At 37.2% G+C, this 25088-nt stretch overlaps 2 protein-coding genes across 9 annotated transcripts; both read left to right on the top strand.

Moving 5' to 3' along the window:
* The first annotated feature begins 809 nt into the window (after positions 1-809).
* LOC135647176 (chaperone protein dnaJ GFA2, mitochondrial-like) lies at positions 810-12483 on the top strand. 4 transcript variants are annotated; one of them, XM_065165686.1, is made up of 16 exons: positions 811-1499; positions 1589-1667; positions 1792-1860; positions 2019-2110; positions 3546-3629; positions 3706-3744; positions 6629-6754; positions 8031-8081; positions 8173-8260; positions 8581-8642; positions 8736-8810; positions 9778-9850; positions 10367-10458; positions 10533-10604; positions 11652-11718; positions 11827-12483. In XM_065165686.1, the coding sequence occupies exons 1-13, from the start codon at positions 1410-1412 to the stop codon at positions 10390-10392; spliced, it is 954 nt and encodes a 317-aa protein (XP_065021758.1). In that variant the 5' UTR covers positions 811-1409; the 3' UTR covers positions 10393-10458; positions 10533-10604; positions 11652-11718; positions 11827-12483. The 4 variants fall into 4 exon arrangements, with proteins under 4 accessions (XP_065021761.1, XP_065021758.1, XP_065021757.1 ...); XM_065165689.1 differs by lacking the exons at positions 11652-11718; positions 11827-12483 and having other exon boundaries at positions 810-1499; positions 8736-8848; positions 10363-10458; positions 10533-10605; XM_065165685.1 differs by lacking the exons at positions 11652-11718; positions 11827-12483 and having other exon boundaries at positions 812-1499; positions 10533-10605.
* Positions 12484-13209: 726 nt separating this feature from the next.
* On the top strand, positions 13210-18821 carry LOC103981270 (uncharacterized). Of its 5 annotated transcripts, none has more exons than XM_065165684.1 (5): positions 13357-13496; positions 14890-14985; positions 15159-15349; positions 15419-15535; positions 17880-18821. In XM_065165684.1, the coding sequence occupies exons 3-5, from the start codon at positions 15172-15174 to the stop codon at positions 18632-18634; spliced, it is 1050 nt and encodes a 349-aa protein (XP_065021756.1). In that variant the 5' UTR covers positions 13357-13496; positions 14890-14985; positions 15159-15171; the 3' UTR covers positions 18635-18821. The 5 variants fall into 5 exon arrangements, with proteins under 5 accessions (XP_009396208.2, XP_009396209.2, XP_009396210.2 ...); XM_065165683.1 differs by having other exon boundaries at positions 13362-13496; positions 14876-14985; XM_009397933.3 differs by lacking the exon at positions 14890-14985 and having other exon boundaries at positions 13210-13496; positions 15126-15349.
* Positions 18822-25088: the final 6267 nt, after the last annotated feature.

The following is a 25088-nucleotide window of genomic DNA, read 5'->3' as shown; positions in this document are numbered from 1 at the left end:
TCTCATTGGACAGGGACATTACAATGCCATAATATCTTTTTTAATCATTCATTTTTTTCATGGATGTGTGATAATATATCGAAGAACTAGTAAACCAGATTTTGCAAAGCTCATTAGTTTCACTTAGACTGCTGGGGATGACTACTAAAGTAAGAACACTAACAGTGTGATGCTTACTATCGGAGTTATCTTGCCTTAAAAAACAAGCACATTTGCTGTCTTTTTCATGGATGTGTGTGGCAGGATCACAGGTAGACTAAGAAGCTTTGATAGCAATAATCTTCTGCTTGGTTTTCAACATTTTCTTCTTGTAGAAGAGTTGGCTCATATAGTTTCTTTTCTTTCTTCTTTGGCTGGCATGTTTTATACAATATTGATTAAGATAAATAGACTGCAATATGAATATTTCTCTGTTTGGATGACACAGTAGTAACATTACAAAAGGTTGTACTCTGCAGAACATGACTGATTATAGGATGATTGTTTGGTTTCTTCTTGATTAATTTGTTTTGTGATCAACAATTTGTTCTTTTCCTTGTGCAGTCCTCAATGTGTTTTTCTCCCCTTCTATCTTTTGCCACAATTCTTTCGCCTCCTTGTCTTCCATTATATTTGAAGATAATCATTGTCATCAATGTCACAAGTGAACTATTTATGTCATTCCAAATTTTATCATGTCTGCTAAGTGAGTAAAATGTAACATAATATTTTGAGTTCGTTTTTGATAAGTGAATCTTGTACAACCAAGAAAAATCATATGATAAGAATTTGTATCCTCACTTTTGATGTAAAATGAGGTTTCAAATCCTCAACTTTTGATGAGGGAGTTTGATGAATCATCGATAGGCTAACCAAATAGTAAATTTTACTTCTTTATCACACTCGATGATATAGATGAGTGATCTATGTCTTCGCTTTGACCCTAAAATCTATCTTAATAATTCAATTATTTACTTGATAATCTTTCCCAAATGTGATTTATCCAAACTGATCAATTCTTATTTATCATTATATTTTTTTTATAATTTTTATATTTAATATGTCTGATATAATATTTTATAATTATTTGTATTTTAAAAATATTAAAATTGATCTATCAATCTTCTGTAGAGCAGACTACAGGAAGACATCTCCAGCGTTTTCTTCTTCCCCAAGAACAGAACATATATTCTCTACTCCCCACTAATATTTTACTGAAGTTTTGTCTTCCATTTTGTATACCCTAATTGCCCCTCTCCAATTAACCTTTCTCCACCACAGAAGCTCCCCGCGGTCCCTTCCGGTTCTCGAGCTCCTCAACTCGACCAACCTTGCCTTCCCTCGCACCTCTCTTCCGCCTCTTTTAAGCCCGTAGTTTGATGTCGAACACCTGCAACTAGAGGCCCTGAGACCTAGCCGGCTCTCCTTCGATGAGGCCCCACGCCGCCCGCCTCGGCTTCTGGTTCGCCCGCAGGTCCCTCGGATCGAAACTCCTCGATGAATCGACAACCGCCGCTGCGGTAGAGATTTCCCCTCTCTTGTGTCGTTTTCTTTGTTGTGTTTTTGATTCGTCTGTGGAGTTTCGAAGCCTTTTCATGGGCTGTTGTAGTTGGACGGCGCATCGGCCCGGTTCGTTTCCTGGGCTTGCAGCTCGTCTCGGAGTGTCGTAAACGAAAATTGCGAAGCAGGTACGATGTGTTACGTGGGTATGGGCATGTGTATGGTGGAAAAGTCATGATTTTGTAGCGTCTAATATACTAAACATTGAATTCTTTTTTGTGGTTGAATACCGATGTCTTGCATATTGTGCAGCGAATCTTACGAAGGGGATTATTAATGGAGCGTTTCAGTGGCACTTTGTCCCGAGCAGGTCGTTTCATGGTATGCATAGCGTTCCCTCTTGTCGTATGGAAGCTGAAGGAATTAACGATTGTAGAATTTTGAAGTAGGACAGGCTGAGGATTTTGCATTTTGGATTTTTTATGTCTTGAGCCGTTGAGCGTTCTTTTCTCTTATTGTACATCTGATTCTATATCGAGGTACACGGTCAGTGTCTGCAAAGGATTACTATGATGTACTTGGTGATAATAAGAATGCAAGCGCTTCTGATATCAAAAAAGCCTACCATGCGGTAATTTTTCTGATGAACTGTCAATTTCATTTCTAAGCATTATCCTTTTTGTGAATGGGTGCATGATATTGGTTTTCTCGGTTTGCAGCGCAAACACATTACATTTCATTTCATTCTTACCTAGTATACCATGTGTTCGGATACCAAATAATTCAAACGTTTCTTATGCATGTCATACATCAAATTCATAAGTAGCTTAGTAGGACTGTAACTTCCTCTTGGACTTGATGAGAATGCATTACCCATTGAAATTCCTGAAATCGATGTTAACATTAATTAGAAAATAAGAAGTTTTGTGATGATAAATACTTTCAATTGTACATTGCATCTTGGAATCTGATTCAGACTATAAGAACAAAGATTAGGCTCAGATTTTGTCTCTGGGCTCAGGCCATGACCTAAATTAGCTGACAGATGGATGTATAAGAGAACATTTTTTTCTGAGGCATGCATGTTGTGATCTTCTGCATCTTAGGTCTTCTGTGTGTTCACTCAGGGACTGCTGAATAGTTTTCCATTGATATCGACCGTTATTCTAATTGACCCCTTTTTATTAGCACTGCTTGACATTTCAAATTAACTCATAAGTTTAGCTCACAAATGGGATATCTGGTACCGATTGTGGGAGGAGCGCAGTGGGGTTGGAGCAGAGTTTTTTGTATGTGCAAAACACCACCTCCACAGGGATCTTAGTCACAAGTCAAGATGGGAGATGAAACATTTTCCTTTTCGATTCTCTCTTTAGTATTGAACATATTGTGTTAGATTAGAGCAATCAGACTTTTTTTTGTATAAGAAGATTTTGCTTCATTGAGAATGCATCACTTTTACAGTGTCACCCCCGTTTCTGTCTACTATTTTCTTCTTTTGTTGTTGCCATTCATTCTCTCGTGTCCTACATTGTTGCTGTCTCTTCTTTTTTTTTTTAAGGGTGCAATATTTGCTATAAGTGAGGTTTACCCAAACATGTAAGAGTTCAACTTTTGGGTTCAGATGTACCATATTAGTTCATTTTTACCTCACTTAGAAGAAATTGTCATAAGTTCCTTTACACATGGGAAGAGTTTTAAAGAAAAGTAAACAGCCATTGGTGTGGTATGGAGCAATGCGGTTACAGACACAACCCAAGTGCAATACAATCACCATGCCTTTTGTAGCTAATAAGACAAATTTTTTATTAAGAGATAAGGAAAAACAACCTAATAATGCATACTATGGCCATCGAAGACATGGTCTTCATCCAGAGACTCTTCAAATTCCAAGTTCTTGATTTTTCATCTGTTTTGAAATCTGAGACTAATATAGTTCTTCCATTGTTTGTTCTAGATTTCAAGAATAGATTTTACAAAGATGTTTTGTGTAAACTCCTTTTTCTTATATCATGGGCTTATGTTTGCTGTGAAATTTGCTGACTCGTTTTGAAAATTTTGTGTAGCTTGCTAAGAAGCTCCATCCTGACACAAACAAAGATGATGCTGGTGCAGAAAGAAAATTCCAAGAAGTGCAATGCGCATATGATGTAATATATTGTAGAACTGTTCCATCTTCTGCTTCTAACTTTATGAACATGAAACAATTTTCTTTTCCTTTTTCAGGTTTTGAAGGATGAGGATAAACGAAGGTTATATAATCAGGTGTTGAAATTTTTGTTTGTTTGCATTTACTTCTTTTATTGTTATGTGTGTGCTTAGGTGGTATTGGAGCATTAGTTTCTCATAACTTTTTCATGTAATAGATGAGTGGTTCCAGTGAATAACACATAGGGAAAATAGAAAATGCAATAGGAAAAATTTTGTAGAAAAGGAATTAACTTTAAATAAAAAGATCTATACGAAGAAGAGAGCAGTACATCAAAATGTTGACCAAAAAGAAAAAATATTGAGGATTACTGAATATGTAAAATTTACCTTAAAAAGGAAATCAATTCAAATTTACAAAGGTCCTTTGTAATAATCTAGTCCCATGAGAGAACTGACGAATTTACTTGACGATTTTAAACTACCAACATAAAATGCTTAAGTCCAAGCTAATAACAATTGAATCGTCTATTTTTACATAATTACATTCATTCTCTTCAGATGTAAGACACTTAGCGTTGAAGTCTTTGTCAAGGTTTTAAACTAACTCCTAACCTCGAATCATGTGTTGTTGGCAGCATATGTGATTTAGTCCAATGGTGGCTTCATATCATGATGTGTCTCCAGTCTTATCAATGGATCATGATGTTCTTCCCCTTCGTCCAATACGAACTGCTCTTATTCTTATCCAGATAACTATGCTACAAACTAGATTTGAACCAGCACCTCTGGGACTTATCCAACGAACTTCCTTTTGATTCTGATTGTGACTTTGGTTACCTAGTTCCCCACACCATGAATGGGTACGCCCAGATTCAAACATCACTATACAAAGTACTAACTCCGCTATGATATCATTTGACATGACCTAATTTGATGGGAGAACTAATCTACGAACTTGATGAACTTGAATTATTGATCTAAAATAAATGCTTAGGCGTAAGTTATGTTAGGATCGAAATCGGCACTAAGAGGGGGGGGGGGGGGTGAATTAGTGCTTTCGTAAAAACGTCGGTTTGAAAAACTTTAGTTCGACAAAACGGGTATCGGAAAGATGTTTAATTGTAGAGTGCAAGCATAAGTGGTAGATAGTTAAATCAATTAGCAACAAAAGTAAACAATAAGAAAAAAAGAGCACACCGAATTTATAGTGGTTCGGTCATCGTGACTTACGTCCACTCCCGATTCCTCTTCCGTCGAGGCCTCCGGCTTCCACTAACGATTTTCTTTCAATGGGCGAAGATTAACTACTCTCTTACAACTTTTTTCTCTTTTTGACAAGCTCAGAAGAGAACCTTTATACCCCTTTTTTACAAGGTCACTCTCACACACATCCCTTTGATCAACTTCTAAGCTCAAGGAGGAGGGAACTCACCGTTTTGGCAGAGTTTTCTCAGTTTTTTCCTTAAGAATTCTTACTCCTTTCTTGCTGCCCAAGTGGGGTATTTATAGGCCCCAAATGGTTTAAAAAATGGAGCTAAAAATTTAAATTTTTGAGTCTTCGAGGTATGGGCGGTACCATCGCCTACCAGTCTAACACTAGCGGTACCATCACCTGACAGCCTCGGAGACTAAGCTTTTGACTTTGTCAGCTCATAGGCGGTTCCACTGCCAGTTTGGCAGTGCCATCGCCTGACCCAATTTTTGGGTCATTGAATGGGCCTCCCAATGAGCCCAAATCAGTCATAATTTAGGCCCAATTGGTCCCTAATTGAGTTAATATGATTACATTAAAAACTAACTCAATTAGCCCCCTAAATTACTTCCATCTAGACAAATGATTACAAAGCGAGAATACTATGTTGTTCGGTATTGCATTGGTTCATCCGGTGCTTCGTCTGATCCTTCGGCGCATCGTCCTCTCCTTCGGCGAATTTCCCAATCGGCATGTTAACCTTCCGCAATATCCGATCTCCTTGGCGCAATGTTCAATCCTTCGGCCCGATGCCCGAACTCATGGCATGAGGTCCTTCTGCCAGCACGTCGATCAAACCTCCGGCTTGACGTCCAATCTTCCGACATGTTCACTCCGGCTCAACGTTCGATTTTTTCTGTTTCAATTGATTTGTCTTTTCTGATGATTTGTCTTTTCTGATCGAAGATAGTCCTGCATCACTTAAACGCATATTAGATCATAGCTTTATCAATTGATTTCATCATCAAAATCCGAGATTCAACAAGTTAATGGTAGCAGGCAGACCCATCCATCTTCTGACTTCTAACATCCCTTGCATCTTGAAACTAACTCATGATGACCCTATAGTCATGTTCTAGGTTTTAGACTCAATATGATGAGTGCTTTGTTAAGCTTTCTTCTTGGAAAGAGGTAAGAAGGGGGAATTAAAAGGTGAAATGTATTTTTGAGATAATAGATCGATCAAATCTTTTGTAGTTAGGACTCACATAAACTGATAAACATAACCATAAACAAAATGGAGGACCTCAACCTATCCTGTGTTTGCATCATTAGTACCTTTGATCCTAAGCAGATCACATCTTCTCGACAAAATTCTATGCTTATATGGAGTAGTCAGTGGGTATGGGCTTAAAATTTATTTTGTAAAAGACTATAACTCTACAAAGTAGAGATTTATTTTCTCTGTGGTTAATGTTTGTGCATGCAGAGTCAGAATTCTAGTGATTGCTAGTGTTGACTAGTTGCTAGATTCAAATATAGCTTGTAAGTGTAAGATATATAGGCCTAGTAAAATTAAACTAAACGACAGTATGACAAACTCAAGCATTTGTTAGTGATTGATGGTCATTTATAGTTCTAAATCAGCAGTTTGCTATCTGTTGATACATCTAGCTTATATTTCTACATTTTCTGCATGGGCATGAGCAACTTTTCAATTAAATTCACTGTCAATCAATAATTTGTTTCTGAAATTTCTTGTTACCCTTGTTCTCTCTGGTGAATTATTTATCTGATATCTGGCAGGTTGGTCCAGATGCATTTGAACAAGTTGCAGCTGGAGGTGGTCCCGGTCCTAATGGACCATTTGGAGGAGCTGGGTTTGGGAATCCATTTGAAGATATATTTGGTGGTGCTGGAGGATTCAACGATGTGCGTGTACATTTTCCTTTTGCAAGTGATCTTTCACTCTGTTTGCTGTATGTAGAGAGATGTACTTTTTATTCTATTAAACTAAATTTGTTATTTTCATTTTTGATGATTAAAAGTAGAGTTTGGTGTGACCTGAAAGAAAGATATATGAAGATCTTTTTATGTCTCGTAGAGTTTTTAGATGACGCTGACAATGTTAGTTGCAATTCTGTCCTTGCATTATGGACTGTTACTGCATTGAACTGTGACCTGATATTTTGTACGGCATTGTAATGATGATTATTTGTTTTCTAACCTTAAACATTTCAACCTGGATCATCTTTGAATCTAAGGATTGTTTGAGATCATTACCCTACAATAATGATTATATTTTTCCCAACGTTTAAACATTTTTAGAAGTAATCCATATTGTATATGAAAATCAATCAGTTATTTAGAAGCGTTCAGAGCTAAAATGGGGTACTAAGGTGTACTTTTGAGCTTTATGGATTATGTCTTCTGGAGAAGAAAATAGCACGATAACAACAACAACAAAGTTGTAAGTCTCAATTATTTGGGGCTAGCTATATGGATTTTTGTTACCATTGAGATATGTAGAGAGTCATATATTTACTTAAGCTCAGAATACTTAAATATTTATTTATAGTTTTTCTTAAAGTATTTTTAGGTCTTTCTCTACCTCTCCTCGTACCACTAACATTAATCATTTTACTTCTTTTGATTATTACATATTGAGGTCTCTTAAACACATGCTCATATCATCTTAAACAATTCTCTCATCTTATCTGTAAAGAAGAATAAAAGAGAAAAATTTAGAAAAGTCTTTAATCCACTTGAATTTAAGAAAATGATATTCGTATTATATTCATTATTGTTGCAGTTACGTACCCATAAGGGAACTTTATTCACTATGCTTCGGGGATGCAGGAACTAATATACAAATATGAAGAATTGAGAAATTAATGTACGAAGATTCTAGAAACTGCTGGCCTGTTGTGACAGAATGGCAGGTGCCAGCCAAGCTTGTCTAAGCCAATGTGTATGGTAGGACTAGAGTTATGAGCACTTGCTTTCAAATGGATATGTGCAGGAAAATATGCCATTAGCGAAATCCATATTGTTGTTTTTCCTTGCACAGATAATCTACAACTCTTTGAATTGCTCTGATCAACAATTTTAGTTGTACAAGTTGAATGACTTATTTATACCTTTTGGTTGTCCTTGGTGTTATCAGCTTTGACATGTAAATTTGATTGTCTCATGCCTATGCAACCAGTTTTTCAGAAGCATGTTCAGAGAGAGAGAATTTGGAGGACAAGATGTTGAGGTTCTTCTTTCTCTTTTTCCTCTAATGTTTCCCTTATGCTGCTGCTTATTACTTAGTTGCTAAATATTGCACAACCGTTTTACTGTTGTAGGTTTCTCCTGAAATTTCATTCATGGAAGCAGTTCAAGGGTGTTCCAAGATTGTGACTTTCCAAACTGCTGTAACTTGTGAATCATGTGGTAAAGTACATGTTCTTCTGAACAAGAATTGCAGTATCATGGCATGCATTGTACCAATACATTTTTGGCACAGTATGGTACTGACCAACACACCCTTGTGCCAGTTTGCATAGGCTCAAACTTGGCCTTGCCATATGTCAGCACCGCTGACATGAGTTGATGGTGCTTATGCCTACACCTTCCTGCAATAGCATGTTTCTAACCATGTTGACTCGTGTCCATTGACATGGAAATCCATTCTTCTGAGAGAGCCAACCATTTCAAAACGATCATCATAGAAGCTTCTACCAACTCCTTGACATTATGGGAATTTTCTTCAGGTGGTGCTGGCATCCCTCCTGGAACAAAGCCTGAAACCTGTAGAGCCTGCAGATCTGGAATGGTTAGATAATGTGACTTCTGTTTTATATGTTTGGTTCTTTGTTATTCTACAGACATTTTCACTCAAACAAATTATCAAAATTTCACATGTCAGACTTTCATGCAAAACGGCTCCTTCAGGCCGCAGTCAACATGTTCACAATGTGGTGGATCAGGGAGGGCTGTCAAAGTATTTATTTTTTGATGCAAGATTATTTTTCATCTATAGTATGTTGCATCTACTGCAATTATACCCCATGCTTCTAGAGATTCTTGGAATTCTTACTTATTTTCCTACTTAATCTGTTGTGAACAATCTGCATGGTGGAAGGATAGAAATGAGAAATCCAGGAAATGTTAACAGGAGCTAAGTTATGGTAGTGATAGAAAAATGCTAAACTGCCAGACGACACAAAAGCTAAGTTCTGGCTAGTTTAAAAATTCAGTTTTAATTGATGTTAAAGATATGAGATGACTATTGTGAGGCTCCTTTATGATTATTCTTCATAATAGAAAATTGAAAGCCACAAAGAGAGAGAAAGCTCAGAAAAGTATAATGCAAGAGGAAGAACCCAGAAAAGGTTAATTTCTTTGAGCTCTTTCTGAATATAGATAGTTAGCTTAAACATTTGTCTACCTATTGGAGGTGTCAGTACGATCATTTCATGCTTAATTACGTGAGTTTTTTGCCCACCCAGTTGGGTTTAGTTTTGATGCACACGTCCAAGACTTGAAGGTTACCCTTGTGGATTGCACATGTTCTCACTTTGAATTGGGTACTGATTGCCTGAGCATTGAATTCTTATCCAGACTAAAGCCTAGTAATAAGAAAGAGTTCAATGCTAGGTTCAAAATATTTATTGGAGTTAAGGGAGACATGCCTTATTAGTGATGGCATCTTCTTATGTAGTCAAAAGATCTTGTGTTGAAGATGGAAATTTGTACCTTACAGATTTTGTGAAAACCCTTGTTTCCAAGTATTACTTTTGTTGTATTTGACATCAATTTGAGAGCCTGGCATCGAGGCCAACTGTAACGTGTTTTCAAAGATTATTTAGAACCATCTGTTCATAGGTCCTTTTTTATTGAGTTTTAGGTATATTGGGTAATTTCTTGTATGCTTGCTGATGAGGGCCCACCGTTTTCTTTTTCTTCAGAGCCTATGCAAGTCATGCAGAGGACAGCGAGCTGTGAAAGGTGTGAAGTCAGTTAAGCTGGATGTGGTACCTGGTATGTTTGAAAGATGAAAACATGTTGACATGTAGCTTAGATTTTGTGATGCTATATTGACATTGTACTTTTGTATTTAATATGTCTCATACATTTGTTAATCTCCTAATATTACTCTGGAACTTGCGTATCTACCCAAGCTTCTTCTTGTTCCATTTCTTGTTTGACAACTGTTCTGGTAGGAGATCTACGGAGGCCAAATTTAAATTCACTTTTAACTGTTTTGTTAACAGATTTATGGAGGCCAAATCTATATCTACTTATCTGGTGTAACGTGTGCTATTATGTTATTTTCGTTTTCAGTAATAATTATATATACATATTGTAATATCACAAAAATATCAAAAAAATCATATTGGAAACTCGGAAATGTGCTTTTGTTACTAAGCACTTGAATATCTATAATGTTGAATCATTATTCTAATAACAAAGAATCTCTACTAAGCAAGGACTTTTAGTCTACTTAATTGTCCAGTGTGCATGATGCTTTGTTTGTTTTGTTACATTGATAGTCAGGAGCGGATGACAATGATGCTATGTAAGTTTATAGAAGTGGGGGTGCAGATCCTGGTGGCAATCAACCTGGTGATCTTTATGTTACTATCAAGGTGAACAATTTTATTCCTGTATACTGGGATGAGCTGGCGTTAGAATCCACTAAACACTGCAATTTCTTTTTCAGGTGAGGGAGGACCCTGTTTTCCGGAGAGAGAAAGAAGACATTCATGTTGATGCTGTCTTAAGTGTCACTCAGGTACCTTCTTCTGTATTCATGTTTATCTTGTACCAAGGTTGGATTTATGAATTGGATAATAATTGGGTTAGGTTCTTTTCCGGTGAGTTACATGAAGCATCTGACTATCTTACTTGTCCTACTAGCAAAATCTGAAATCACCACGAGTTCTAGATTTCAATTGGGTCATTTCTCCTTATTTTGGTTCTCTTCTTTTGGGTAAGAATTGTATCAGCGTAGGTTATGGCCTTCTTGTGAACCTTCCCATTCTTGCGTTCTATTTTTGACTTACATCAATCCTTCACCCATTTTCTAGATCAATTATTCTCATCACCTTCACTAGGATCATAACACAGCTCTATTTAGTTGGTACTAATGTCTTTCACATCATACTTCGACTGTGTTGACATAGATAAATAGGGGCATATGCATATGATAATATGACTGACAATATTTAAATGGAACTATAAATCCAGTGTCAAGAGTATAAAAGCAGGCCTTGGTCTTGTGCTAAAGTGTCTTAGCATTGTGACAACTAGCTTTTGAATGATTGTAAGCAGGAGTTATTCCTATGGAGAGGCAAACGGTAAGGAAACAATTGTTTGCTTAAGATGGATTTTATTAAATGTCATATTCTCAGGCAATTTTAGGAGGGACAATTCAAGTGCCAACTCTCACAGGAGACGTAGTTCTTAAGGTCAGTTTGCCATCCTTGCAAATTCTGAAATATTCAAGTAGAGCAGGGAAGAGATACCTTAATTATACAATAAATATCATATAACGAGTGCTGGATTTCTACTTTTTAGGTTAAACCTGGTACTCAACCTGGTCAGAAGGTTGTCTTAAAGGGATTATTTTATTGTATTTTACTTTTGGACTTTTGCATGGGAGGATCCTTATTGTTGGTTATTGACTGCAAATGCTATTATTTACCTTGTTCTACAGCTTTATTATGCTTAGCATGTCTATTCGTACAGCAAAAAGACTACTTTGTTCTATCACATTTCTATGTAAGAGAAGGTAACATAGGTTTCATAATGAAGCTTAATATAAGAGATTAATCTGCAGGAATAAAGATGAGGAACAGTTCCTACTATGGGGACCAATATGTTCACTTTAACGTAACCGTACCAGTGTAAGTTCATTTTATCCAGTGTTAACCTTTTCTTTGCTTTATAATTTTCGTTCATCTGGAGGTCTATGGTTTATGTTTAACTTCTGGTGAACTATGTTTTTTCGACAGCAATTTAACACAGAGACAGCAGATGTTAATCGAGGAATTTGCCAAAGAGGAACAACACGAACATGAAAAAGGATCCACAGCAGCTGCAGGAGCATCAGGATAATATTATCCCACAGCTTCCACACATGTTCAGGCTAAAACCACTTTGTTCTTCAATGAAGAACAATGGACCTTCTGCTTTAGGTCTATATATATATATATATATATATATATATATATATATATATATATATATATATATAGTTTCAATCAGTGTATTTATAGTTGGAGCTAATATAATCAAATCATGGACAACATGCCTAGCAAAGCTGGGATTTTGTACACCGAGTAGGCAATGGAAGCAAGCACAAGGTTCTGGTGTCTGTCCATGATTGTTCAATAAATATGTTTGTGTTGCAAAGTGTTTCCAAAGCATCTCATTATTAGTTTGGCAAATTAAATTTTGGATAAAGCTATTCATTTTTTAGCTATAACCTGCTTTTCTTTTTTACTTATCAGATGTGTTGGTTTTATTTCTCTGAAATTGTTTGTGGTCGAGATCAGTCTTTTCGGCATTTCATTTTGATCTCCCAAGAGTTGATGTACTTCCAACCAGTTGTGTAAGAAACAAATAGCATTTGCTGGTCTTGTAGAAAGCATCATAACAAAGCATTTTGTATGGTGCAATGCAGGCCTTGCATTTCTTGTGTGAAGTTTGATGCACAATTAACATCATCCATGGTACTACTGCTTCAGTACTGTACAAGTGAGTACTGATGTCCTTGTTACTTTACTGTTCCAGTTCCGCACAAGTCATTAATGCAAAGAAATTTGCTCATTATTACTGTGTTATTTGCAGGTGAGTTTGTCTCGACAAATCGAAGGATAATAACTTAGTTTAAGCCAGAATATTTGTTTAAATTCAAGTAGGTTTTAGGATATTCAAGGAGTTCTTATGAGTCGACTCCTATTTTCGACTTGAGATTAAACAGAGTTATCATGTGTATATGTTTTATAAACATATTTTACTGTTATAAACACATTACAAACTAAGGTTTTAGAGGTTTTAAAGAGACACCATGCTTCCAACTCTTCAACAACTAATCAAATAATTTGGCTCGATTAAACAATGAATCAAATATTCCCTTTATACTGTTCGTAATGGTTATTGATTAGAAGCTTTTATGTTCTTAGAGCGTTAATAAGGTAAAATAATTAAAGAATGCATACTTCAAAATATCATAGGTCTTTGGATTCAAATCCTAAATTGCAATCTGACACTTTATTAGAGTCATGATTATTAATGTCACAATTTTTCAGTTTTCTATTAATAATATATATATATATATATATATATATATATGATATTCTCAATATTTATATTACCAGTGGGCTATAAATTCCCGGGTCCGGAGGAGGCCGGTATTTATATGCGGGCGCCCGCACGGGAGATCGGGTCTCCGAGGGCGAAGGCAACGACGACAGCTATATGGCGGCATGCGCGGCCGTAACGGAGGAGCAGCAGGAGAAAGAGGAGGGGCGCAAACCGCCGCTGAATCCTCAGTAGAAGAGAAGGGAGGCGATTCCATCGACTGGTTAGCACTTCCATACCGGAAAGTACCACACACACATAACTGCTGCGGGCGAGAGATCCGATCGATCGTCGCAGCCGCCGATTCCGCCCCCACGAGGTACGATCGACCGATTCGTATCCTCCTCCTTCTATTTCCGGTCCTGATTTCGTGATGTTGCCCGATCGATTCCCTCTGTGTGCGCCATGGGGCGGCTGAGTGTCGTTTCTCGGTGCTCGATCGATGGGTCTTTATATTGATAATGTATTTGATTGACTTGGGTTGATTTGTGATGTTTTCTTAAGGAAAACTTGTTCTCTGTTTCTTCTTCTTGAAGGTTATGGAATTGGCTATGAATATTATTTGAACTAGGAAGCGGTAGCTACGTTGATGCAGCATTTTTCTGTGTGATTCTCATTGTCCTCTTTTGTTATCTTAATCATGATAGGAAAGAAATAGTTGCATTTGCAGGAAAGGAAGGGTTTGTGTTGGAAAGAGAAGGGATGTCATGCAGGATTTGAAACAAACTAAATGCTTGATCCACGTTTGTTTTAGACTCGTGTATCGGACTTAGTTGTGTTGAGGAAGGCCTAATGTATAATTAACTTTATCCACCAGTGAATTGGTTATAAGAATTGATAGGAAGTAACACTCCACGTTTATGTTTTTCTGCCATGCTATTACCCAAGTTTGAGTCAGGTGATTGAGATTTTAGTTATATGCTTGTGTGAAACCGGAGCAACGATGATGAACAACATGTGTTATATGAAGATAATAGTAATCAAAATGATCCCAAACATGGATAGAAAAAAAATCAAAACGTTTGCCTTGTGTCTAGGGCTACAATATCTTCTGTTGTAAAGGATACTGTTTTACAGAAACGGTCCTTTTACAGAAACTTAGGAGCTTGCTATCAGAGACATAATTAGAGGTGATTTGTTAAACAAATGATATTTAAAAAAAGGGTACATGAATTAAATTCCCAATTCATGCATCATATTATTGTAACAGTTATTGTTTCTTTATGTTTGTTTAGGAATCAATAATCCATACATGAGAGCACAGTGTAAAACAGTCATAGCAATATAATTAAGGGGCTACCCTTAGCTAATACCTATGTAATCCATACATGAGAGCACAGTGTAAAGCAGTCATAGGAATATAATTAAGGGGCCAACCTTAGCTAATATTGTAGTGTTGATTATTTATGTTTTTGAGTTGACTGGTTAAGTCTCAATTGTGGCAAAAATTCATGTAGCCGATTACAAATAGTTGATACTTATGGTTTTGTTGTTGTTGTAACAGTTGACTAATCAAGATTTTTAGCATGAACTGGAGATATGAAATCATGTTGGTGTCAGTGAACATAATCAGAGATATGAAAGTAATCAAGGTTGTCATGAGCACAGAAGAAAAAAGAAACTAGGAAAATTATAAATGTGCTTGATGTCTTATTAATATATTGAGAAATTTCTTTTGTTTTGATTTTGAAAGCAAAGGTTTTGTTTGCAAGATATGAAGGTTAAAACAAGAATAAATAACTAAGCAATGAAGAGAAGATCAGATGGAGGATAAGTATTCATGCCTAATATGTGCATTAAGAGCTGAGGTAACTTTGTTTCTTATTGATTTGACTAATATGTATATGTAGAAATGTAAATAGCCATTATTTTGGAGCTCGATAAATGAGTATCTTCTCCGATAATTGTCATATTAGATTCTTAGCCTCCTTATTGGATTTTGGTGCAGATCAAGTAAACTTTTCAATCACTTTTCCTCCAGCCACAGGTTTAAGATGACATCAAAAACAACTGCATCCATACAGAGAGTTCAAAAGCTGAATCATGTACGACAGGAAGGGCCAAATTGGGTTCTTATTGCAGGCAGTGCATTGCTGAGCACACTAACAGTAAGTCTAGGATGTAAGCTCAAGAAGGCCTTTCAGATAAGAAGACAAGATACTTCCCACAAAGGTTTAACCTGTGCCAGTGCTATATTGGCATATTATTTCTTAAAGATGTACTTAATATTAAATGTTTTAGATGTCCACACAGAATATAGAAAATCTGCATCCAAGAAAAGCTCAGGCGCATGCCAATTGCATTCAAGTCTTTATCACTTTAATCAGGATGAGGAAGTATGTTGCTACTGTCTCTCAGGTGTGTTGTCTTGGAAAACCCTCTACAAATTTCATATAGACGAAGTATCAAAACAAAGGTGCTTTTTCTCTCAAGTTCTTAAATTTGTATGGTCTATTTATGGAGATATTGCAATTGCCAAATTATTAATTCTTGATTGGTGCATTTTCTTATGATGTGGCACATGAACATGAACAACAGCGACAACAACAATAATAAGCTAAAATGTATCAACTACTTGGAGTTGGCTACATGGATATTTTTTTTCTTATCATTAAAATCTATGTAATGTAATTATTTCTATTTAAATCAAGAGCATTATAATATCTTTTATTCCTTCTAGCTAAGTTTTCTTAAGCCTTCATCTATCTCTCTTTAATTACTAATTTTTATCAACTCAAATTGTTTAACAACCACATCTATAGGCTGCTTTTCAGCATATCCATACACAGATTTAATGATGATGTCATAGTGAGTAGACTTATTAGTGTCATGTATTTACTTTTGGTTATCAATAGCAAGGCCACATGACTTTTCTTGCTTGGCATCTAAAACTAATATTAGTTCAAGCTACACATCTGTCAAGGTCTTTCTATTGAGTTTTTCATATAGTAACCTAAAGTATTAGACATGGTTAATATATGGTGCATGATATTTTTTGGCATTTTCTCTAAATAAAATATGCATTAAATTGAACTCTAATGGCTTTAGCAGTAACAGCTGTGTTCTTAGACATTCATGTTGGCATATATTTTAATTATATGGTGTAGTGTCTTCATCAATAAATACATTACGTTTATCATATATTGATTGCAATGTAAATGTAGCCGATAATATAAAATACATTACATTTGTCAAGCAATAATATAACATACTTATTGAACCTTCCTTCAAGCTCAGTGAAACTGTATTCAAACTGAAAGCTTTGTTTATGCTCAGTTAATTTTCCAATTGACCAAGCTTAAGTTAATACATGTTCAAATCATATGCAGTTGACTGGGCCTAAGTTTATCCAATTTTAAGTAAAGTTGAAGCTTATGCAATTAAGTGGCATAATAATGGGATCATATCTTATCATCCAAGTTGATCTAATGCTAAATTCAACCTTGATTCAAGCTTTAGTCAAATTTATATAGTTTTATGTTTTGTTTAACAAAAAAAATTAATAACAACTAATCAAGGTCTAAATGATCATTCTACTTTTCAAAACCATCATATTTGCTTCAAGGATGGTATAAATTTCATATATATTTCTCTTTTCTTTTTGAAATATCAATTTTCCCATAATTCTTATATAGAAACCAAACAAATTGAATGCTCAATGAATAAGTTTAGTGTTATAGTAATATTAGATATATTGAGCCTATTCAAGCCTGCTCCTGAGCAAGCCTATTCAAATTAAGGTTCCTCTTGAGATTGAGTCCGAGCTTGGTTCTCATATATAAAATGGATCTGATGCTGAATGATATATGAACTGGCATGAGCTGAGTCATTTGTGAATAATGCACTGAAATAAGTCCACTTTGAAGGAACGCCTTTCATCCCAAGATGGTATTCAAGTTACCAATGTTTTTCTGATTAGCATTCATCAGCGAGGTGTGGATACACTATTTTATGTTAACCTCAAGTTCATATCAATTGTATGATTCGCAGCACAGGTTGTAAGTAGCAGCAGAATCATATAATTGATTGGTAGTACATCAACTCTTGGTTAGATGCGATTTGATTCAACTCAAACCTAAGCCAAAAAGGACTGAGGTTAAGTTGAAAAGAGAAAGTGAGAATTCAACAAGTCAGAGAACCGTTGACTGCCCCAAAGGGTGCTTCCAAATGGGTTAGGTCCAATGGAGGCACCTTTTAAACGTTAAACAGCCAAGGAACCATTTAGGTGTGGTCTAGGAAACAGGGTTCGGCTTGAATTGAGTTCAACCCACGTCCTTATCAACCTGGCCTACTTTGGTCCGGTGCAGCTGTTTGAAGAAGCTCATTAAAGTTTAATCCACAACACACTTCTCTTTCCAAGTCCAAATGGATAAAGGCTGATGAGTAGTTATAAGTGAAGGAAGCCCTTTCTTTCCTTCCCCATCAGGGACTAAAAGGCTTGGGGGAACTGGCAAAACCAAAGGGAAATTTTAAGTTTTCATTTACATGTATCCAACAGCTGTATCATACATGTATGCATCGTATTTTTGTATCTGTGCTTCATGGTTGTAGATATCATGCAGTGTGTCTTCGATCTTTGACCTGGCCTTTTCCATGATTGACGTATGCATCCTATATTTGTATCTGTGCTTCATTGTTGTAGATATTCTGCGGTGTGCCTTCAATCTTTGACTGGGCCTTTTCCATGTTTGATGTGCTATAGGTACTTCAGAAGGCAGAGTAGATGTCAAGCAACCCAAAAATCCAGTGGCACACGAGGCAGATGTCTCCCTTACCCTGGTAGAAATCCCTGCAGCAGAACAAAATAAAGATGTTGGAAGTGTGATGTGGATATCATCGCCTGATCGTCTTGAGATGCCCAGGAAGCCATTGCACCACTCAAACAGCTCAGGCTCCCCTTGCATCTCAGAATCTGGATCTGATATCTATAGCAAGAGAGAGGTGATCCAAAAACTACGCCAACAGCTCAAGAGACGGGATGAAATGATCATGGAAATGCAGGCCCAGATAACAGACCTTCAGAATTCTCTGAACATTCAATTGTCCCAATCGGCACATCTGCAGGCTCAACTAGATTGCACTGGCAGAGACTTGTTTAATTCTGAAAGAGAGATCCAGCAGCTAAGAAAGGTCATTGCTGACCATTGTGTTGCAGAGGTGGTCTCGCCTGAGAAACCCATAGAGGCAAGACAATGGCATCATGTGGCTACAAATGGGTTCATGAACGGGTTTCCTGACAATGTTGATGGCATGGAAGTAAACTGTGTTGGAGCAGAGAAAGCAAAAGCAGAGAGAGAGAGGATTGAGATGTTGAAGAGAGAAGTGCAGGAGTTGAAGGAAGTAATAGATGGGAAGGATTTCTTGCTCCAGAGCTACAAGGAGCAGAAAACTGAGCTATGCTCAAAGATCAAGGAGTTGCAGCTAAAACTTGCTTCACAAGTACCAAACATCTTGTAGGGCCCTTCCTAAGATTAGTAACCTTTTTTTTCACTTAAAATTTTGTTTTTGTTGCGCTGTTCTTCTTTCTCTACGGGAACTCCATGTTTGTATATAGTTTTTGGCGTGGGTTTGGTTGGCTTATCATGTGTGCAACCTTTACAAGTTAATTGCAAGTTTTCAAAGCAGTGCATTTATTTCTTTTTCAGATTTCGAGATCTGCAGAGCTTGAGATGATAAAAACTGAAGAATGAGATATTACTGTTGACATGTTTAAGATACTGCATAGGTATATTTTGCTTCGTTGCCATATTACTGTTGAGATTAGTAACCCCTATTTGGTTTATTTTTATGTTTGGTTGACTTTTATGATTAGGTTGTGTGCAGTTGTCATGTAAATACAAAATTACCTAGAAACAGGTGTAGTCATTTTGGGAGGCTTTTTAGCTTCGCAATATAGTTCGGAGTATCAACTAGTATAACACTAAAAAATTACTCGGGTGACACATGGCTATATAGGCCTTTGGGGTATTATCCAGGGTTAGTTCATTATCTTGTTTCACAGTAATATCATGTGAGTACTTATGGGGACTTTTAGTTGTGGCGGATCGTTTAAAGCTTGTAAATTTCATATTTGTAATTTGTATTGTCTATAAAATGTTTGTTGAAAATATTACTTATGGATCCCGAGTTTAACGCTTTCTTTAACCCGTCTTTTCTTTTGTAGGTTCTTAAGGAACCATAAGAGATTTCAAGAAGGTTGACTCTTTCTAGATTGATACGCAAGGGTGTCGCACGACTTAGGTAAAACCAACTAAGTCCATGACAGATAGTATTAGAGCGGGACAAACATACTTAGAAATACTTGGACATGCAAACATGGGGGACTAAGCGAGGCTGTGTTGAGGATAGTCAGCAGGCATGATCGTCTGGGGGGAATGAGCATTGAGAGGCACCACGAGGACAAGCAAGCTGAGAAGAACATGTAGCGTACAAAGATTAGGATGGTTGAGTTTGAGCTATAGCTCGATATTGGCAACCAAACTTGATAGTGAAGGCAAGCGGGGCACTTGGAAAAGGATGAGATCGTGTAACGTGAGATAGATTGCTCAGTGACTAAAAGAGTTGTACAAAGTTCACAGAGCCGAGGGGAATTTCTAACTTAAAGAATTTAGTACTTATACAAGGGCTTATGTGTGGATGATGGACTATTTGTGACCATCTAAGGTGATTAAAACTCAGCACAATGTGCTAGTCATAGGTGCTCTACAAGTCAATCACGTGAGTGATGACACGTGTGACATGATACACACTCTTTTTACTTATTATTATTTATTGACTTTTTTTTTTTTAACTTTATGTTGTTTGTTGCATATAGTGTGATATCCATGAATCTGTGCAATAGAAATCAGATCATGATGAGATCACGATAGTGAGACCGGTTCACCTTTAAACACAAACTCTAAATAATCTCAGTCGTAGGTTACTCGAGAGGGACATTGAGATAACTAGATAAACTAGTATGTTGTATATCCGTCTATATGATAAAAGCGATTGGTCTCATAGCCGCTTGTGTATGGGACACTAGGAATAAAGTGCATGTGCTTATTGGAGAATGAGTTCATTGATTGATATGCTCACGAAATGCTAGATAGTTGATGATACCTCATTATCAAACAGCGATTCCGTCATCCCAATTATGTATCTGGTCCTTAGACTTGAGACACATTGATACTAGACTTATAGGTCAGGAAGTTTCAAATCTAGCACAACCGGTCATCGGGAGTCGCAATCAATCTTACGAGGACAATTAAGTGTCAATAGAGGATCATTCGCTCATAGTATCATGAGAGGAATATTATATGTGTTATTGTTCAGGAAAATTCATTACTAAGGTCGTTTGGATTGAGAGAGAAAGAGTTCTCTAGGAGAATCCGATTAGAGGGAGACTCGAGTAGATTCCATACAGGCCTAACAGCACCATGCCTAGTATATGGTCTCTAGGATATTAGATGGATAAGGGACTATAGATATATAGTAACTGAGGATAGATATGTCCAGTGGATCGGATTCTCTTGTATCATCTAGGGATTGTAACATAGTGGCCTAGTACATCTGTGGTTGATGAGTCGAGTGAATTATTATGAAGATAATATAATTCATTGAGTTAGAAGGAGTTCTGATAGGTATGACTCATAACTAGTTCGATATTAGCCTAAATGATCATACACATATGGTAGGTATTGCGATTAATAGAGGTTTAGATACGAGATATCCGTCGGAGCCCCTATTTTATTGAATATCTAGTAGGCTCTTGAATTATTGGATCTTGTGAATAAGAGCCAAAGAGATATTATTATATAGAAATCCACTAATCCAAGAGGCTTAGGTAGTTGAATGAAAATCCAATACCCAATAGGGCAGGATCTATTAGGATTAAGTTAATAGGGACCTCTACAAATAAGAGTAAACCAAAGGGGGTATAGGCTAGATTTCTTTTGGTTGTCATCTCCTATACTCTTCCCTCCCTCTCATCCTCAACTGATAGCTCCAGTTTGGGGTGTGTGAATAGCAAGAAGGGGCGCCCTTGTTTAATCATGTGGTGCGTGTGGAGAGAAAGATCGTGTAGCGATTTAAGGAGTGTTTTTGTCGTATCTATCATGTGGATCACCGCTAGAGAAGAGGACATCTGACCTCCTTCATCTTCTCCTATAGAAATATAAGTTTTTAGGGATATACGATCTTCATAGGTAACACATCTTTTATATAAACGTAGTTTTTAATTTTATGGGTTTTTATGCACTAATCTTCGTATGATAACGAGAAACATTTTTTTATGAAAAATCTGATTTTTTTATTTTTTGTTTTTCTACTACACATGTGATGTTGCTTTAGGTTTTTCAACAGTGGTATCAAAGCCAAGTTATTCGTGCGAAAGATTAGTTTTTAAACTGCGTGTGTTGTATTGAATCACGTAGAATTACTTTTGTGCAATTGTTATGATTTTTGTCGTAGTTTTTAAATCTGAACTACACCTATTTCGTCTATTAAAAAATATTTTAGAGAAGGCTTTTGACATCAAAATTATTAATACAAATAGGGGAGAAAGAGCAGCAACTGTTGTTGTCCTATAGATTGGGTGAAGGTTGCTTGCAGCCTTAGCCGAGAGCACACCTTGCTGCACTCGACCTGGCCAAAAGTATCAAGGCTGAGAGCAACATAAGTGCTCTCGACCTGGGGGTTGGCTGCAAGGGGCAGCCTTGGTGGCCAGGGTTTCCTGGCTGCAAGGGTAGCCTTGGTGGCTAGGATTCCCGGCTGCATGGGGTAAGCAGGTGGCCAGTTTTCTTAGCCATCCATGGTTGCCTTGTAGTCAAGATTTCCTGGTGAAAGAGGCCTCCTTGATGGCTAGGGTTTTCTAGCCACACAAGGCAGCCCTGTGGCATAGGATTCCTGGCCACAAAGGAGTCCCCAATGGCTAGGGTTTCCTAACTGCATAAGGGACTACTTGCCATGTGGGATATGTTGGGAAATCTAGGGGTGACATAACATGCGTAGTGGAAGAACAAAAAATAAAAATCTCAAATTTTTAAAAAAGGTGTTCGTAGTTGTGAGAAGATTGGTGCACAAAAACTCATAAAACTTAAATCCACGTATGAGATAGTGTTTTTACCTAGGGAGATCATATATCCCTGAATTCTTACAGATCTATGGGATTGGATAAAAGAGTTTAAGTGCTCTTATCTCTAGTAGTGATCCACATAACAGGACTGCGACAACACTCCTCAAATTGCTGCTCAAATCTCCACGCCTACTATTTGAGGAGGAGAAGGAGAGAGGAGAATAGGAGGTGGAAATTAGAAAGCCATAGCTTATGGGCTTTTGGTTCCATCCTATTTATAGAGGCCCCTAGTTAACTTAACCCTAATGGATCCTACTCTATTAGGTACTAGATCTCCATCCAATTACTCAAGTCTCTTAAATATGTGGGTCTCTTCCTAATCATCTCTTATTAGCTCTTATCCATGAGATCCAATAGTTCAAGTGCTTATTGGATATCTAATAAGATAGGGGCTCCGACGAATATCTCATATCCGAACCTCTATTCGTCGTAATGCCTACCATATGTGTGTAACTCTCTAGGTCCAATATCGAGCTGGCCGTGAGTATACATATCAGAACTCCTTCTAGCTTAGTGAATTATTATCTCCATAATAATTCACTCGACTCATCGATTACGGACGTACTATGCCACTACATTGTAGTCCCCAAACGATATAGGGGAATCCAATTCTTTGGACTTATTTATCCTTAGTTACCGTGTACCTATAGTCATTCATCCATCTAATATCCTAAAGACCGTATACCAGGCATGGTGCTGTCAGGCCCATACGGTTTCTCCTCGAGTCTCGCTTTAATCGGACTCTCCCGGAGAACTCTTTCTTTCTGTTTGAGCAAGAACACATAGGATATTTTTCTCATGATACTGATAGCGGATGGTCCTTATACTTGAGACACTAAGGATGTCCTGTATAATTACTCTACTCTTTGATACTTGAGACACTAAAGATGTCCTGTATAATCACCCCCAATAACCAGCTGTACTATATCTAGAACTTCCAAATCTATAAGTCTAGTATCAAATAGTAGAGTAATTATACAAGACATCCTTGATGTCTTAAGTATAAGGACCAGGTACACTACTAGAACGACGGAATCGTTGTCTGACAATGAGGTATCATCAACCATCCAACATTCCGTAAGCGGATTAATCAGTAAACTTATTCTCCAATGAGCATATGCACTATAACCCTAATATCCCCACACGAGCAACTATGAGACCAGTCGCCTCCATTATATAGATGGGTATATAATACACTAGTCTGTCCGGTTATCTCGATATCCCACTCGAGTAACCTATGACCAAGATTATTTAGGGTTTGTGTTTAAAGATGAATCAGTCTTATTATTGTGATCATCACGATCTGATTCTCATTGCATAGATCCATGAACATCATAATATATATGTAATAAGCAATATAAAGTGAGAGAATGTTATAATAATAATAAGCAAAAAATTCGCGTGTCATGTCACACGTGCTATCACTCACGTGATTGGCTTGTAGGGCACTAATGACTAATAAGGCACCATATGGTAGGGTTCCCAAAATACTGCATATAATTAATTAAATAATATAATTAATTTTTATTATCTAGTAGTCCTATATGGTGATGTGTATATGTGATGTGAATGGATGATCATGGACCATGTGATGTGTATATATATGATATAATAATAATTATTATTAGAGCTTATGAGCCTCTATTTTTCTTGTTTATTATTGGGTCTGTGTGCTTGTGATTATGTTATAATTACATGAGGAGATACGTTGGGAGCGTAGAGGTGATAACGAGTCCCATGAGACTGAAACTGATGATTGCAACGCATAGAGATACCTAAGATGCTCACGGAACCGATGAAGACGAGATGGACGATTACAGGACATAGAGATGCGCTGATGCACACATATATCATGATTGGGCCTATTAGCTTGGGCTTAATCACATTAGGCTATGATCTATGATCATCGGGTGTGATTGCTCATGTCACGTGTGATTGATTATACACCTACTAGATACGTATATGTATTTACATGTGATATAGATATATATTAAATATGTATATATGTGACACATCATATTAGGAGATCGAATAAAACAATTCCCTCTCACAATAATATTAAGTCAGTAAGTATGAGACAATTAGCTTGACCTGTTGAATCTCGTATTTTGATGATGAAACCACTTGATATATGTTTATGATTTAATTTACGTTTTGAGTAACGCAGGATACTTCGATCAGGATGAGACAATTAAAGCAGGAAAATTATGTTGTGCTGGAGGAACATGTCAGAAGATTGGACGTCAGGCCGGTCGACGTATCGACAGAAGGCTTCGGACCGTGGACTCGGGCATCGGGCCAAGAAGAGCGGGTATTATGCCAAGGATATCGGAGTTGCAGAGTCAACTGGCCGATTGGGCAATAGGCTGTAGGAAAGGACGATGCGCCGAAGAATCGGACGAAGCGTCGAGGGACCAATGACATGCCAGACAACTTGGTTAATTGCTTAGGATTAATTGTCTCGATCGAAGTTTTTGTTTTGAGTGTGCAGGATTAACTACGATGGAAGAAAGACATGTAGCAGGAGTTGCGCCGGAGTCAAGACAATGATCACGTTGGGAGTTCGAGAGTTCTACGGAAGTTCGGACGGTCGTCGGAGGTTCTACGGGAACAAATCCGAGAAGTCCAGGAGCTTGCCAAAGAAGCTCGTTGGAACTCACCAAGTGGATCGTCGCAAGTCCAGGAGTTTGCCGGAAGTCCGCAGGAGCATCACTGAGGGTTCATCGGATGATCGACGGAAGTTCGCCGGAAGCTCGCTGGAAGAAGTGATTGACGTACCGGAGCAAGTTGCAGTAA

Source organism: Musa acuminata, chromosome BXJ1-4 (assembly GCF_036884655.1).
Source record: "Musa acuminata AAA Group cultivar baxijiao chromosome BXJ1-4, Cavendish_Baxijiao_AAA, whole genome shotgun sequence".
In the NCBI taxonomy this organism is placed as follows: Eukaryota; Viridiplantae; Streptophyta; class Magnoliopsida; order Zingiberales; family Musaceae; genus Musa; species Musa acuminata.
Note: the sequence above shows the minus strand (reverse complement) of the source record. Positions and strands in the feature narration are given on the sequence as shown.

Coding starts and splice junctions, on each gene's coding strand:
- LOC135647176 (XM_065165686.1), top strand. CDS start 1,410: ATGAGGCCCCACGCCGCCCGCCTCGGCTTCTGGTTCGCCCGCAGGTCC. Junction 3,745..6,628: donor AACGAAGGTTATATAATCAG/GTGTTGAAATTT, acceptor GATATCTGGCAG/GTTGGTCCAGATGCATTTGA. Junction 8,811..9,777: donor GATCAGGGAGGGCTGTCAAA/GTATTTATTTTT, acceptor CTTTTTCTTCAG/AGCCTATGCAAGTCATGCAG.
- LOC103981270 (XM_009397933.3), top strand. CDS start 13,303: ATGCGCGGCCGTAACGGAGGAGCAGCAGGAGAAAGAGGAGGGGCGCAA. Junction 15,350..15,418: donor ACAAGATACTTCCCACAAAG/GTTTAACCTGTG, acceptor TAAATGTTTTAG/ATGTCCACACAGAATATAGA. Junction 15,536..17,879: donor ATGTTGCTACTGTCTCTCAG/GTGTGTTGTCTT, acceptor GATGTGCTATAG/GTACTTCAGAAGGCAGAGTA.